The sequence below is a fragment of the Sturnira hondurensis genome, unplaced genomic scaffold (assembly GCF_014824575.4).
Source record: "Sturnira hondurensis isolate 20B ecotype Veracruz unplaced genomic scaffold, ASM1482457v3 Scaffold0021354, whole genome shotgun sequence".
NCBI classification, from domain to species: Eukaryota; Metazoa; Chordata; class Mammalia; order Chiroptera; family Phyllostomidae; genus Sturnira; species Sturnira hondurensis.
In genome coordinates, this window is record NW_028093985.1 from 32,636,072 (window position 1) to 32,653,111 (window position 17,040).

At 42.9% G+C, this 17,040-nt stretch overlaps 1 protein-coding gene across 4 annotated transcripts in view; it reads right to left on the bottom strand.

Annotated features, from left to right (window-relative positions):
- EPB41L4A (erythrocyte membrane protein band 4.1 like 4A) overlaps positions 1-17,040 on the bottom strand; it is a 246,527-nt gene that overhangs the window by 112,546 nt on the left and 116,941 nt on the right. For all 4 annotated transcript variants that reach the window (XM_037032184.1, XM_037032183.1, XM_037032185.1 and 1 more), the window contains exons 3-4: positions 5,750-5,801; positions 314-392 (exon numbers count right to left, since the gene is read on the bottom strand). In XM_037032184.1, the coding sequence (XP_036888079.1) occupies positions 314-392; positions 5,750-5,801 (131 nt within the window). The remainder of the gene's footprint in view (positions 1-313; positions 393-5,749; positions 5,802-17,040) is intronic.

Consider the following 17,040-nt stretch of genomic DNA (forward strand, 5'->3'; position numbering starts at 1 on the left):
TATGGAGTTCAAATGACTACTTTTACTGACTACAGAGGCTGAATGCATCCTCCACAATAAAGATACAGAAACATCCCATCACAGTAGATGCAAAATCTCCCATCCTGTCACCGGGGTTCATGCCATTGTTCAAACACATCTATCACCAGACATTGATCTGCCTCATGCAACGCTAGTTTAAATTAAACTCCCACACTCGATGTGTTACAAAATGCAGGTAGACATACATCCAATGGGTGACCCCATTTGTTTTAAATACAGCCTTTTGTATAGGCCATACACGTACTGTTCATAAGTCAAGTCAGTATCTTACCTGGTTATTTCTTCTTTCAGCTTACATGGATCTTCAGCATAGAATTTAATACCGAAATACAAAGTATATGGAGGTCCAGCTAAAATAAGAAATAGAACTTGACTTAATTTCACATTATAAATTAATCAAAGTAGTAGTGTAATACTATATAACAATTAAAAATTATACTCACCAAAAATATTCGCAAGCCATTTACTAAATAAGGGGTTAGTGTTCAAAATATACAAGGAACTCATATAACTCAATAGCAAAAAAACCCCACAAAACTCAATTTAAAAACAGACTAAAGACATAAATAGATATTTTCTAAATAAAATTTACAAATGGCTAACGCATACATGAAAAGATGCTCAACATCACTGATCACCAGGAAAATGTAAATCAAAACCATGAGATAGTACCTCACACCTATAAGAACAGCAATTATCAAAAAGGCAAATGTTGCTAAAAATACTAAAAACAGTTTAAAAATGTTAACAAAAGATAAAAGTATTGTTGAGAATGTAAATCGGTGTAGCCGTTATAGAAAACAGTATGGAAGTTCCTCAGAAACTTAAAAACAGAGCTACCACAGGACCTAGCAATCCCACTAGAGGGTATCTGTCCAGAAGAGATGACATCAGAACCTCAAAGCGATGTCTGCACGGCCACGTTCACTGCAGCACCGGCCACAACAGCTAAAGTATGTAAGCAATCCAAGTGTCCATCAATGAGAAAATAGGTAAACAAAACGGGATATATACACATAGACAATGCAGTATCATTCAGCCATAAAAAAATAAGGAAACCTCCAATTGGAGGCAACAGAAATGAACCTGGAGAACTATGCTCGGTGAAACAAGACAAACACAAAAAACAAATACTGCCTGAGCTCCCTTACATGTGGCGTCTAAAATAGTTACACAGAATATAAATAATGTGGAATGTGAACTATCATTGAAAATAAAATTTTTAAATAATTTAAAAATAAAACAGTCACACACATAGATGTAGAAATTATTAGGTTGGCCAAAAGTTTCATTTTGTTTTTTCCAAATGATGTGCTTAGTTGTCTTTAACTTCCTTTGAAATAATTTCATTCGACTTTGTTCTGACAGCTGTCATATCAGCACGCATTTTTTAAAAAAAGCTTATTCGCCTGGCTGGTGTACATCAATTGATTGACTTCGGGCTTGCAAACCAGACGGGCTGTGGGGCTGTCTCATGCACAGGAAGATGTTCAGCAGCACCCCTGGCCTCTACCCACTAGACTCCAATCATAAGAGATAGCCGACATACTCAAAATATCCAAATCAATAAAGTTATTGGTGAAGATCAAAACTGTGTCTTTTATTTTATGGAAAAAACTAAATGGACTTTTTGGCCAATCAAATAAAAGGGTGGTTGGCAGGGGTCAGGGGAGGCAGAAATGAGAACATTTTGGTCGAGGGTACAAAGTTTCAGTTATGCCAGCTGAACGAGTTCTGGGAACCTAATGTACAACTTGGAGATGGTAATTAATGATAATGTATTGTTTATCAGAAATATGCTAAAAGGATTAAACTTAAATTTTCTCTCTCTCTCTCACACACACACACCCATATACACTATGGCATGCATAGCTATGGTAACTATGGTATTGTGGTACCATACGGTAACTAGGTAGAGGTGGTGAGTTATTTAGCTTGTGTTGCTCTTTTCACACTATATCCATATATCAAAACATCATATACAGTTTTGACATGTCACAGCTATCTCAATACATTTGTTTAAAAATCACACTCACCAAGGATTTCTAAAGACACAAAAAAATTTAAAAAGAATAAACAAGGGTCAGAAATCTGTAAAATTGGCCCTGGCTGGTTTTGCTCAGTGGGTTGAGTCCCCGCCTGCAAACCAGTTTGATTCCCAGACAGGGCCCATGCCTGGGTTACGGGCCAGGTCCCTCGTTGGGGACAACTGATTGATGTTTTTATTCTTCTCTCTCCCTCCCTTCCCTTCTCTCTAAAAAAACAAACTAAATTTAAAAAAAGGAATTCTGTAAAGTAGAACTTCAACTATGCAGGTATCTATGTACATGTCTACAAGGAGGGACCCCTTGTATACAAATAAATAAATGGAATTTATTTACAAAAATTGTTTATTTAATCTTACATGTTTAAACTTTAATCATCTTCAAAGTACTCTCCTTTTGATGCAATACACCTACCCAGACTTTTTCCCACTGCCTAAAACAGTTTTTGAACTCTAATTTCAATGCCTTTTTGTGCTTCTGCTGTTTTTTGTTTCACCTCTTTTGTATGGGCAAAATATTTCCCTTTGAGGACTGTTTTCATCCAGGGAAACAAGAAAAAGTCACTAGAAGTGAGACTGAGTGAACAGGGACGGTGGGACACAGAAATCATGCCATTTTGTTCAAAACTGCTGAACATTCAGTGCATTTTGGGCAGGTGTGCTCATAAATCACTTATCATGAAATGGGCAAACAAGTTTAAAGAGTCCTCAAAAAAATTTACTAAAGTGGTAAGTAAAAATTTTATTTACCACACACACAAGAACTACCTGCACAAATACCAAATATTTATGAAAACAAAGCCTAGAAATGTGCCTGTGAGTGCAAATATATAATTATTAACATTCATATTGTGAAAGAGGACACAAGCCTCTTGGGCACCAACCACATTTTATTCTTTTACTAGAAATATCTCTCTTTCAGAGAGTATGAATCTAATTTGCACTGTTTGCAAAACTGCATAACTTCTGAGCAGAGTGTTAACTAGGTCTTATATTAAAACTGTTTTAAAAAGGATTTGCTACCTGGTGCACCAAATGGTGATCACAGTTTCTAATTCTTTCGTCAACAAAAGTCTCCCCCACAAATAAAAAAGACATAAAGTATGCACTTCAGTAACACTTCCACCTACACATGACTCCCCAGTCTCTGATGCTGTGTAATCAATGTGAAGCAACCCTAGTCTTTCTTATTTTCATTGTTAACTGAGTAAATGAAGTCAAAAAATTTGGAAGCTGGGGAAAGGAAATTAAATGGAACAAAAGGCAATAAGCCCAGAATGCTTTTATAACATACAAATTATATCATTATTTACTATTAATTACTATGACCCACACATGCTGTTTGTAGAACCCCAAAGCCCTGTTCCTGGTATACAGACAACAGTCAATTCTTCCCTCATCTATGCCCTCCTGAACAGGTACCCCTTATGCTAGAACTTCTTTAAAAACTAAATTCTAAAAGAAACTTTGTTGTAGTGTTTTGACCATGAGGTTGATCCTCTCTCTGTTCTATTTTTATGCTTAGTCACTATGTTTCTGACAAATATACCCCTCCCTGAATATAGATGCCAGGGAGGCACAGACTATTAAATATTTAGAAGAGCCAGGAAGTCCACCCTCTGCTGATCTGTCACTGTCAATCAAGCCCTGTGTTATGGAGCAGATGGGTCAGCCCATGCCCACAGGCCACTGGGGTTGGCATCTGGGGATGGGAAAAGCACAGATGCTATTGAGACGGTGCAGAAAGGAAGAGGGCCTTGTTTGGAGGCCAGAGTTGCTTTTATGCACTGGAACATGACAGACTACCTCCTACTGACCAAGCCCAGCCACTTCAAACAAGTTTGGAAATGAGCAGTTATGCAGATGTTTGCAAAACGCCCAAATGAAAACATTTGGTTTTGGCTAATTTTCTTAAAGGACCTGTAGCCCAAGTCAGCCTTCCATTTCCGCTTACACATAAAATGGCTTGTGTTCTAAACATAAGGCATCGTTACCATTTGCTTGTATTTGATAAAGTACAAAAATGTTTCCTAAATATTTGATTCTCAACATCCACCTGGTAGCATAGCAAGGCAGGTAAGGCCCCAAGGAGATAGGCAACTTTGTTCTAAGTTCACAGGGATCACAAAACTAAGAACCAAGTTTGCTAATAGCTAGTGCTGTCTGGCCACTGCTCTGTATAGCATCTTGGGGGGAAATTATAATAACTAGAGAGTAAGTAAAATCTTCCATAAACATCGCTGTTTTATAAGTCAATCTAAGGCAATGGAAATGGATGCTTTTGGAGCAAGGATATGTCTAAGGCTGACTATAAAAACCAAGCCCCAATGAAGCAAATTCCCACATATTATGATCTTGAATCCATGTCTCTTTACATCTGCCTTTAAGAAATCCTTATGTAAAGTAAGTTAATACTGTTTCACTTTAGCAAAAAGTACAGAAGTCAGAAGCAGAATCCTCTACCCTACCTTTTGAAGACTAATTTCAAGACCTATAATGATAATAAAGTCCCCCATTAGCACAAGGATTATAATAAATCAAGACTTCCCCATGAGAATCCTGGTGACTAGCAAGTATTGTCATTTTTACAGATATTCCTTCTGACTCTCCTTCATTAATTGCCAAACTATCTCATGAGATAAATAGAAAAATTATGTATTCTTCAGTTAAATAATCTTTCTTCATTTGTAATAAAAGTGTTTTATTCTCAGTACACATTTCTGCCTTTGGGATCCACGAAGCACCAGATGACCAAGTTTCCTACAGGGCGTGAGCCCACACACACGAAAAGCCAGACTCGGAGGTGGGGGGAGCGGGCAATAACGGCCAGAGACCACGTCTACTGCCAACAATTTGCACATTAAAGCAAACTGGTTTAGTGAGTGCAGATTTCCAGCTGGGGATGACAAGCAAGTTTTCGAGCTAGACAGTGGTGGTCGCACAGCAGTGTGAACGTACTTATTAATGCCACCGAAATGTATCCTCAAGTGGTTAAAATGGTACATTTTTATGTTATGTACTCCACCACAATTTTTAAAGAGATAACCTTTTAAAAATAACTATTCTTCTGTATGCTTAAGGACTGTGAGTATGTGTGTGTACATATGTGCATTTATAAATAAAATTCTGGGTTATGGAAATTAAGGTTAATATATAACCTTAATTTTACTGAGTCACATGGTGAGATTCATATGTTTAAAACCAGAAGCAAAGTCGGGGGGTCCTTACTGAAGCCATTGAAATCGGTCAGGTCACAAGGCACTTCTTAGTTACCGACTCAGCAAAGTGAACAAAACTACTCTCTAGCCCAAGAAACGCAGAAGATTTAAAAGGTTGGATGACAACTACCTTTTCCACATCAGCGCCTCTCCGCCTTTTCTGTTTTGAGGTGAATATTTAATGACAAGCAACTGGAAAAGTCACAAACTAAAGTCAAGAGTGGGGGAACAACAAGCAAAATTCAATAGTAAGACTCACTCAGTCTTTATGGACTCCAACGTCATCAGAGCTTGCAGAGACCTCGAGAGGCACACACACCCACTTCCAGGTTCAGGCGCTTGAGTACTAGTACCCTCCCCTGAGGCCTAATTCTGTACCCAACTGGCCATGGACATTATAGCGTTTTCAAGGCATCTCTTAACAAAGCTAAAATTAAATACCTACTGTTGATCAGTTCTTTGTGCTCAGCAAGGGTTTTTGCAGGATCCAGCCAATACTGTGTGAGGAACAAAAGGGTAATTATAAGAATTAGTTGCTTTTCATTGACCTTTACTTCAAGTACATTTGAAAAGTGTTATTTTAAATGACATTTAAATAATGAGTAAAGTATTTAATGTATCATATATACACACACAAACATACATAAGGGCTTCCTGTGGCTAAAACGTCAAAGTAAAAGAAAAACGAAGTCCATGTTCAGAGAGCAGCAGAGAAGAGAAGCGAAGCAGTACTCGCCGGGTTCTTAGTTGAATTTGCATCCTAATCATATGTAGATCAGTAATATCAGGACGCTAGTGGATGCGCCTCACTGCTTTTGGTGGCAAAACAGTGGCCATGGAGAATGCCTCCCAAGTCTCTTTCCAAAGTCCCCGTCACAAGCCTCCACAGTCACATCTCCCCGTACCACGGCCTCCCCCTCCCTACTTCCAGTCCTGTCCCTTACAGGGGTAGCTGCTGGATGGAAGGAAGAAAGCAACCAAATCCAATCAAATCCTGCCTAAGTGTCCAGCAGAGGCAGCTCGGCACCGTGGCCACTGGCGAGTCCCAGAGCCATCCAGCTGGATGCTGGCCCGGCTCTGCCCTCGGTCATCATCACCTGAGAACAAGGTCCTGGACCATCTCTGAACCTTCCTCACAGGCTGCTGTGAGGATGAAATACATTAACTCATGTAAAATCTTCAGAATAGGTCCTGGTTCACACTCAGTATGCAACGCATGACTAAGTCATAGCGACGACTATTATTAAAGTGTGAGGGTCACTCTTAATAAGTGCCTTTAACCAGCCTATGGTACTTGTTTATGAATTCAAATTCATCTTTAGTGAGCAGAACCTTAGACAGTGACGGGAGAACTTCTGGCCCTGGGGAGAGACTTTCCTTTAAATCTCACCCGTGTGAAATAAAATCACTGGACGAAAAAGAGACAAGCAGGGCAGAAGTAGAGAGCGGCATCTGGGTTCTCCTGGAAGGGCACACGAGAAGGGATTCCGGCTCCCTGGCGGGTATGGGAGGGCAGAGCAAGGTCACTCCTCGGCTGTCCTTGCCAAACACAGGAGATCCCAAGGGCCCAGCCAACCAGTTTCTGAATGAAAAGGGGGCAATTCCCACAGCAGGGAGGTGGGAGCTGGCCCACCTGGAGCCACTCCCTTCCCAGCACGCATGCTCACCCCCGTGAAGACGTCCACACTGCTCTGGTGCTCCTGCGCCAAGAGTCGCAGGTCGACACAGAAGTCCAAGAGAACCTTCCTGCCTGGTTCCCCCTTCCTTGGGAACACAAATGCTTGCCATGCTATGTGTAACAACAGCAGTAATTATAAATAGAAACTGCAATATTTTTGCGATCCTCCTACCTTTTATTCCTAATTAGCTAATATAACAATTACTCATGCTAAATGTGTGTCAAAATCATTTCATTGCAAGATTTTAGTACAGGACTAAACTCTATTCATATACATATATAATCATTATTTACCACTCACAGAGCTGTTTCAGTTTTTCAACTTTTAAAAAAGTAACATATATATGTAGCAACTCACAACACAATGTTTATTATTCTGCTCCTCATCATTTCTCAATTGCTGAGGGTCTAGAATCACTCCCTCCCCTTTTCAAAAGATGTTTAAAATTTATTTTTAGAGAGAAGGGAGGGATGGGAGAGGGGGAGAGAAACATCGATGTGTGGTTGCCCCTCGTGTACCTCCCACTGGGAACCTGGCCCACAACCCAGGCATGTGCCCTGACTGGGCATCAAACCAGCAACCCTTCGGTTTCTAGGCTGGCACTCCTTCCACTGAGCCACACCAGCCAGAGTATCCCTTTTAAAATTAAAAAAAAAAAGAAGATGTTTGAAGTAGAGGCTCTCATCAGTGAACTGTTTTGGGGCCCACAGTGACTGAAGATGTGGCTCTGTGGGAAAGTCTCCGTTCACGTGGAAACACGGACCCGTATGAGTAGAGTGAAATCGGTCCAGGTGGTAAGTGCGTGCTGGACACAGAACAGCCCTTTCCTCTAAGGACATAAAGCTATGGATGCTTCTCATGGAATGGAAACACTAGGTGGATATTAAATATATAGGTTTGACTGTCCCTGAATTTTTTCAGAGAGGATAAAACCAAAAAAAACACATACCACTAGCCATTTTGAAACACTTGCCTTCAGAACTGTGAGGAACAGATGTCTGTGGTTGAAAAAACCAAACACCTTGCATTAGACTTCCATCGCTGCCAGGGCAAAGCACCACAAGTTAGAGGCTTAGACAATACCCATTTACGGTCTCCGAGTTCTGAGATAGGTTAGTGTTTTCTCTTTTTATTTAAATGTTGTTCAAGTACAGTTGTCTGTCTTTTACCCCCATCCCAGCCAAACCCTGCCAGAGGTTAGTTTCGTTCACAACACCCAAACCAAGATGTTGGCCAGCTGGCATCCTGGAGCGTTATCTGGTGAGGAGACCCTGCCCATTAGAGCACTGTAACGAAGGGACTTGCAGGTGAGCCCTTAGGGTCTCTGCTAGTTCCCCCGCTGCACCAGGGAATGCAGNCAATACCCATTTACGGTCTCCGAGTTCTGAGATGGGTTAGTGTTTTCTCTTTTTATTTAAATGTTGTTCAAGTACAGCTGTCTGTCTTTTACCCCCATAACAGCCAAACCCTGCCAGAGGTTAGTTTCGTTCACAACACCCAAACCAAGATGTTGGCCAGCTGGCATCCTGGAGCGTTATCTGGTGAGGAGACCCTGCCCATTAGAGCACTGTAACGAAGGGACTTGCAGGTGAGCCCTTAGGGTCTCTGCTAGTTCCCCCGCTGCACCAGGGAATGCAGGACTGCAGGACTGCAGGACTGCAGGCCTCGGCCACATTTACACAGGAGGACTCGGTGCGGGCCTGCAGCAAGACAGAGAAGGGGCCAGGTCTTACCGCTCCGTCCCATCTCACCTTGAAACTAGCGAGAAACAGAAAATGGATGGAAGCTTCTTAATCTCTCCTCCTAACATCGTCGTCCCAAGAACACAAACCTTACAGATTCCTAAAACCAATTGTTTATGCCTCTAAAATGCTTTTCCATCGTTAAAAAGCCAGGTACAGAAAATAGAAAGGGAACTTTTAACTAATTAACAGGAAAGAATGGTTAACCTACTAAAATTTTCCACATTACTGATAATCTATACACTTTAAAAATGAATCTCTCTTTTTGAGAGCAATCTGATTTGTGAGGTGAAAAGTATAATGAAGGTTCTGAGATGAGTTAGAAATTACAATTGTGAAGGAAAAAAAAGAAAGAAAAGTCAAAACTCAGTCAAACGCTATTCGATTAGCCCACTGCACATTAGCTATGCTCAGCATCAATCCAGTGCTCGTCAGGCACAAATCTCATTTGATCCAAAGGGAAACCAAGGGTTACAGAGGTCAGACAATGATAAATGCGCCAGAACATGAGCCACCAGGTTTCATAAGCTAGCGTCTTAAAATGTAAAACCCACTTCAGTTCAACCGAGGGAAAGAAACGACCTTGAAACAAAGCAGTCATACTCGAGGGCACTTGTCACTGTTCATTATCAACAAGCAATCAAACAGGGCACCTCTGACCACCACGGAACACATCAGGCAGTTACCCATAACTGATGAGAAAAAGGCCACAAGAATCTGCCAATAAACACAGTATCCCAGTTTGAAGGACAACATTCAGAATAGCCACCAACAGCCAGAATGGGTGCAGGCTGTAAAACCGGGTATCATTCATTCATTCACTCATTTAACATTTACACAACCCCCACTATACATGTCCTCCACATGTTACATCAGACCTTGTCCTGGGCAGACTGAGACCCACCCCTAACCTTGAGGCAGTCAAACCTAGCAAGTGACACACAGACCCAGAATTACAAACAATACGATGGTGAGACAATAATATGTATAACATGAGTACTTATGAGATAATAAAATTATGTAAAAAGAAACTTACTTCTGCAGGGTGAGTGTAGGAAGGCGTCACTGAAAAGAAAACCTTTGAACAACGTGTTTACAAATTAAAAAAAAAAAACCTTTCCCAAAATACAGAAATGGAGAGTAGAGACTTACATTTTTATAAAAATATGTCTACCAGCTCAACTGGGTTCACTTCTAAGTGACAACACAGAATGTAATACTCCAGGTCCTTCATAATTGAGTGCTATATTGAAATCAGTTCTGCCCAGTAACTAAACAAATACTCAGCTAAGAAAACAGTGCTCATGCAGGACTTCCAGAAAGAGAAGCGGTCCCTTCAGTCCCTCTGTCTGTCCCAGGCAGGGGAAAGGAGGAGCAGAGAGCTGAGCACAGTGTACTATGCACGAGGCTAATGAATGGCTTTTCTGAACTGCCCTTCGGTGTGAACCTACTGTAACCTCAGAACCAATTCAAAACCGTTCTATCCTCTTCACAAGATACTGAGTTGCTTTTTGGAGACATGGAACAAAACCACAAGTAATACAGCTAAAGCAAGCCCAGAGGAAAGAACTTTGACATCCAACTGCATCTGGAACCAAAGTCTTGTGCCCTGCCTGCCCTACAAAACCAAAGAACCAGGACAGAACCCGAACCTGAACACCGGAACCCTTGCAGAAGCAGAGGATCCTGGTCCAGGAAGATCCTGTGCTGACACCCCTTACTGTGAATGACAGGTTCCAAAGTCCTCCAATTAAAACTTGCCTCACCAGCACTTCCACATACCTGCTCCCCCTAACCCCTTAAAAACCCTCCCAGAAACCTGGATCGGGAAATTCAGGCTTCTGAGCCTTAGCTTNATGAATGGCTTTTCTGAACTGCCCTTTGGTGTGAACCTACTGTAACCTCAGAACCAATTCAAAACTGTTCTATCCTCTTCACAAGATACTGAGTTGCTTTTTGTAGACATGGAACAAAACCACAAGTAATACAGCTAAAGCAAGCCCAGAGGAAAAAACTTTGACATCCAACTGCATCTGGAACCAAAGTCTTGTGCCCTGCCTGCCCTACAAAACCAAAGAACCAGGACAGAACCCGAACCTGAACACCGGAACCCTTGCAGAAGCAGAGGATCCTGGTCCAGGAAGATCCTGTGCTGACACCCCTTACTGTGAATGACAGGTTCCAAAGTCCTCCAATTAAAACTTGCCTCACCAGCACTTCCACATACCTGCTCCCCCTAACCCCTTAAAAACCCTCCCAGAAACCTGGATCGGGAAATTCAGGCTTCTGAGCCTTAGCTTCCCACTCTCCTGGATGGTGCCATGTCATTCATCGGTAAAGTAGCTACTTTCTCCACAGCAGTTCTCGGTGTTCGGCTCTGCTAGCTCCAGGTGGACAAACTCTTTTCTGTTCTGTAACATGGTCTTGCCCGCCCAGCCATCAGGAGAGACAGCCCTCTCACTCCCATTCTCTCTCAACACTCCAGCTGTTCATTCTCTAGAAAAATCTTTCAGTCCCTCAATCTTCCCCTCCCCTCCCTTCCTTCTTCTCTCACCAATTTCAAATTTATATCCAACTAAATTGGATCCTATTTGGTAGGAAGATAACATAACAAATAACAGAAGGACACCCTGCTCTCTCATCCTGATTTCTGCAGTGGACTCCCTAACAAAGGAGAACATGAACAGACTGGAACCCCAGTGCCAGTCACTAGAGAGCCAAGGCCGGAGCCCTCCTGGCTCTGCCCAGGTTGCAAGAGGCCAGCAGTTAGGTGGTCTTACCTCTTCAGTCCTGTCTCCCATTTATGTACCAGGGAGAATGACAGACATGCACAAGTTCCTTCTAATTCTCTGACAGCCTTAGTTAAACACCCTGAGTGTCTTTCATTCACCTTGGCTGATAACGCCTCGATTTCATCAATATGTTGAGTAACAATCTCAGATTTAGATTTTAAAAGTCTGACACTGTCCAGGAAATCAATATCCTAACCTTCAAAATTCAGGGCCCGACATTTCATTTGACAACTATTGTTCTGGAATCTCCTAAAGTTCTAATAGTAGTATAAGCCCTAAAATGTTTTACATAAAACAAGGACACCATGAAATAATAAACGTTGGCTCCATCTTATTTCACTCGGGGTTTAATGCTATTTCTCCTTTGGAGAATTTAAGAACATTACAATGATATTTAATAATGTTTCCTATCAATTAAAAAAAGGCTTTGCCCTGGCTGGTGTAGCTCAGTGGATTGAACACGGGCCTGCGAACCACACGATCGCAGTTCGATTCCCAGTCAGGGCACATGCCTGGGTTGCAGGCCAGTTCCCAGCAGGGGACTCATGAGAGGCAACCATACATTGATATTTCTCTCCTTCTCTCCTTCCCTTCCCCTCTAAAGATAAATAAATAGGACTTCCACCAAGATGGAGGCATAGGTGGAAACACTGTGCCTTCTCCCACAACCAAGTTTGAATACAACAAAAGTTTTGGAGAACTAGGACACACCCAAAGACCAAAAAAACGGAATTATACGGAAGTCCAACAACTACGAACCATTCAACAGGGACGGTAAGAGAGGCGGAGCCAGTAGCGGAGCTGGGTCGGGCAGGACAGATCTCCCGACCTAGGCGCCCAAGCAGCCAGGAACCAGTCGGGGTGCGGGGCAGACTGACCGCAGTCGCACATTCGCACACAGTGAGACGGACCACGCAGGCCCCAGGGGGCGAACCCTGTGGTGGAGGGCTGACAGCGGTGGCACACCCGAGTGCAGTGGAAGGAAACGAGTGGGCCTGGTGACGGTGGTGGCTGCGGTGCCAGTGGGGGCCTCGGCAGCAGGCAGCAGAGGAAAGCCATTGTCCCTCTTTGACCCCACCCCCACATACGACGTCACAACCCAGCGACTTAGTTGCCCTGCTCTAGTGAACACTTTAGGGCTCTGATCCTGCTACGGAACAGGCACGAACAGCCCAAAAGATGGCGCAAGAAGAACTTAAAGTCCCAGAGCCAATAATTCTAAGCGACCAACAGATTGCCAGCCTCTCAGAAGCACAATTCAAGACGCTATTTATCAGGATGCTCACAGAACTGGTAGATTATAGTCACAAATTAGAGGAACATATGAAGGCTAAACTAATTGAAATGAAGGGAGATGTCCAGGAAACCAATAGCGATGGAAAGGAAACTGGGACTCAAATCAATGGAATGNCCTGGGTTGCAAACCGGTTCCTTGCAGGCCAACTACCAGCAGGGGGTGCACAAAAGGCAACCATACATTGATGTTTCTCTCCCTCTCTCCTTCCCCTCTAAAGATAAATAAATAAATAAATCTTCAAATAAATAAATAAATAAATAAAGGCTTTATATACACACATAGCTTTTGTCAATGTAACAAAACCACCTCCTGATCTAAGGCCGTGTAAAGAGAGTTGACCGTCTATAAGGGACAATGAAGCCACCAAGAGCTCCAAAAATGGTATCACTGTTCACTCCCAGGGAGTTCTAGGACTCAACGTAACGTGCCACATAAGTTGCAAGAAATTCAGGACTGAGGAGATTGCTGTTGTGGCTTTTCCCAACGCCCCTGTAGACAGACCTCAGGCTTTTTAAGCAACATTAAGAGGACATGGTCTTAGTTTGCTACTTGGTATGAATCACAGAAGCTTTAAGACCTCAAGTCAAGTCACCATCACAGAGCCAACACACAGCAGGGACAAACACAAGAGCCTCTTGTTGGACGATCCACAGTGAATGGGAGGAATTGTCACCAGTGACTGTAGGGCCATCTGGCTCCTCATGAAGTGTCACTAGCCCAGTCCTCACCCATGGACCCTGGCACCACTTAGAAGAGCTATAGAGATAATAATAATAATAATAATAACAATAATTATAATTATAGCTAACATTTATTAAAAGCTTACTATGTGTCAGGTACTACTCATGGCTTTACATGTATTTACTCATTTAATTATCTTAATAAGGAGATGAAGTAGGAACTACTATAATAACCATCTTACAAATGAGGAGACTGAAATGTGCAGTATTTAAAGAACTTGCTCAAAAGTGCAGACCCAAAGATCCAGGGAAGAGAACCCCCTTGCACGTAAATCTCAGGCCAAGCCACTCTGCAGAGCGGCAGTTTTCAACTTTTTCATCTCATGGCACAGATAGCATAAACTGATTACTAGAATTCTGTGTCACACCAAAATACATATTTTTTGCCGATCTGACAAAAAATAGGTATAGTTTTGATTCATTCACACTGGACAGCTACTGTTGTGTTGACTGTTTTTTATTTGACAGTCTAAGGAAAAAGAGGTCAGTGCCCCTAACTAAATAGTCAGGTATTGCACATTTTAAAAATTCTTGTGGCACACCGGTTGAAGATTGCTATTCTACGGTCCTATCTGAATAGGAATGTATAACCTCAATTTCAAGATTTTTACACCCAACTACCAGCTCTTCTCTTCTCAGCTCACTACACCCTCATATTCTGATTCCATTAGTGTAACAGGGTGTGGGCTGAGAGAGCCTCTCCACACACGTCTGGCTGTGGGGCAGGACACATGGAACAGGGCCACCGAGAGTTACTTTGCATATCAGGAACAGCAGGCTAGCCTCACTCCCATAAGCAAAAATGGCTATTTTGCATATCAACAGCAGGCTAGCTAGGGAGATGGGCGTGGCTTCAACCAGTGATGTAGTGGGGAGGCAGCTCCCCCTGGTTACAGCACCTGTGCAAGAGCTTGGAGATGGTTCGCTCCACTCCACGGGGCCATGCCTGCCCAGATTTACTATGGCAGCCAAGAAAGGCAGGGAATATGGGAGTCCTGGGAGATGTAGTGGATTGTGGGAGGAGTGGAAATGGGGTTATGGAGGAGGTTCCAGGCTGGGATTTAAACAGACAGGCCACCAGCACCACAAGACAACGTGGAGATGGGGGGAGGGGGTGCAGTGTGGGTGGAACAGTGTGGGAAGGGAGACAATGTGGGGACAATGAGAGACCATGCAGGAAGAAAAGGTGTGAAAGGACTCCTGCTGCCAGGACATGGAGAGGTGCCACATGGCTTTGGATTAGAAACTGGAGATCATGGCAACACAGCTGATGGTGCTGGGGACTAGGGGAGACCTGCCCAGCTGAGCAAGGATTACTGGGAGGAACCAGGAGCCTAGCTGAGCTATGACATTTATTTCTTTTCCTGACATATTTCTTTTCCTGACTGGCCTGGTTTAGCAAGGGGAGGCAGGATTATGTGTGTTTGTGGGTGTTGTAAGGCAACATTCTGCCATTAATTTACATCTGTATAACTTTTGAATAAATAGTTCCTTTCCTTTTCACCAAACTGGCATTGAGAGCCACAATTCCTAACACCTGGCAGTGGGCAAGAAGAAATATAATACAGAAAGACCCCAGGGAAGGAGGCTGTTTCATTAATAGTATCTGGACTCCCCAACGGGTTCATTCTGTAACATTAGGACATGCAATTCCACAATCCTACTACCTTTTCATGGTTCCTCCTCCTTGCACTTCCCCCCAGTTCTCACTTCTTTCTCTATTCATTATAGTCATTCACTATTAGTCACCCTCAATTACCTTGCACAATCTCCCTCTATACTGTCACTAAAAAGACCACCTCTCTGCCTTCTCCATGCCAGGCTGAACATAACTGGAAACTCAACTTGCACAACCATAGACAGGCTCAGTTTAAGTTCATTATCAATAACCAGAGGGAATCCAGAACCCTACCACGCTTTATTCTTTCACTTGTCTACGTAACTCCTTCCTCCTTTCTCACTCTCAGCTCATGATCTCGATAATCTGAGAAAACCAAAGCCATCAGAAGAGAACGTGCATGCCTTCTTGCCAAATCTACCAACCTGGATGCATCTGTGCTGGTGTCTTATCTTCTTGCTCTATTTCTGTGGATGAATTGTTCCCCTTAAGCCTGTCCCTTATCTATTCTGCAACATGGTCCCAGCAATTTCCTGCCCTCCTTCCAGCACCAGAGTTTTTCTTTCCATAGCATCATTTCTAGGAGAATACAAGGCTTTATTTCTCCCATATTTTTTAAATCACCTTTAAGCCCTCCCTCTGCTTATTTCACTTCTACACTGTAAAACAAATGGGGGTAGTGTGCAGGGGACCACTGTTATGCATTGTCTCCTCTCTCCTCTTGAGTCCACTTTAGAACCAACCCACTCCAATACCCTGCAATGACCCCTGCACTGTTGCTACATCTAATGATAGATACAGAGTCTTCACCCACTTTCTAGCAATGCACTTGTGACTGGTTTCTAGGACACCTGGATTCTCCTTATACCTCAGTGGCCACACCTTTACAATCTCCTCTGCTGGCTTCTCAGGATCTCCCTACCCAGGAAAAGCTGGATTGCCCCCAGGCGTACACCTAACACCAAGGCTCCTGGCTTTAAGTGCAGTTTACACACAGAGAACTCCCAAATGCAGAGCCAGAGCAGAACTGTCCCCTGAATCCAAATGCCTACTTGACAGCTCCATTTAAATGCCTATTAGAATTGCAAACTTTATACATTCAAAAAGGAAATAATGATTCTACTCCCTCCTAGAAAAACCTGTTCTCCTGCAGTCTTCCCCATGTCAGTAAACAGATAACACTTTTGCACTGGTGCCAGGTGGTCAAAACCTCTTCATTATCTATCTCTTCCATCCACCTGTAAATCCTGTTGGCTCTATGTTAGAAATAGAAACAGAATCAGACACATTCTCACCACTTTCAGCTCTAAGAAGCCATCCATCATACACCTGGATTTCTTCTTCTTCTTTTTTAACTGAGTATTGTTTACTTTTTAGAAAGCATCTCTAGCAGTTCGGACTGATACCCTTGGCCCCCACAAGGCTGGGGGCCAAGAAAAGACCACTTCAAGCCACCGCCAGGCCACCTGCTTGTAACAGTGGGAAATTGTAACACACCCCACCATTCTCTCTACATTGTTTCTGTAAATGCTGACTCTGACTAGTACACAGTTTGTAAATAAACAGCATGTTTTTATAAGAATCCTAGGAACTAACTTCAAAAGCTATACACTCTGATCTTTAGTCATCCCAGCTCTGGAAGATCGGCTGATCTTCCACTGCAAATCCATGATGACATAAAACCACAATGACTGAAGCCAGGATGACGCACACTAGACCACAGCTTGACCAGTTCCAAGGTCCTTATCAGAATGAATCTCTCGTTCTGCTCTCCCTCCTTACGAAAACCTCTGACTGAACGCAGATGTGAAGATGGGCTTTGAGACAGGAGCCCCCATCTTTTCAGGTGACTGGTGCATGAATAAACC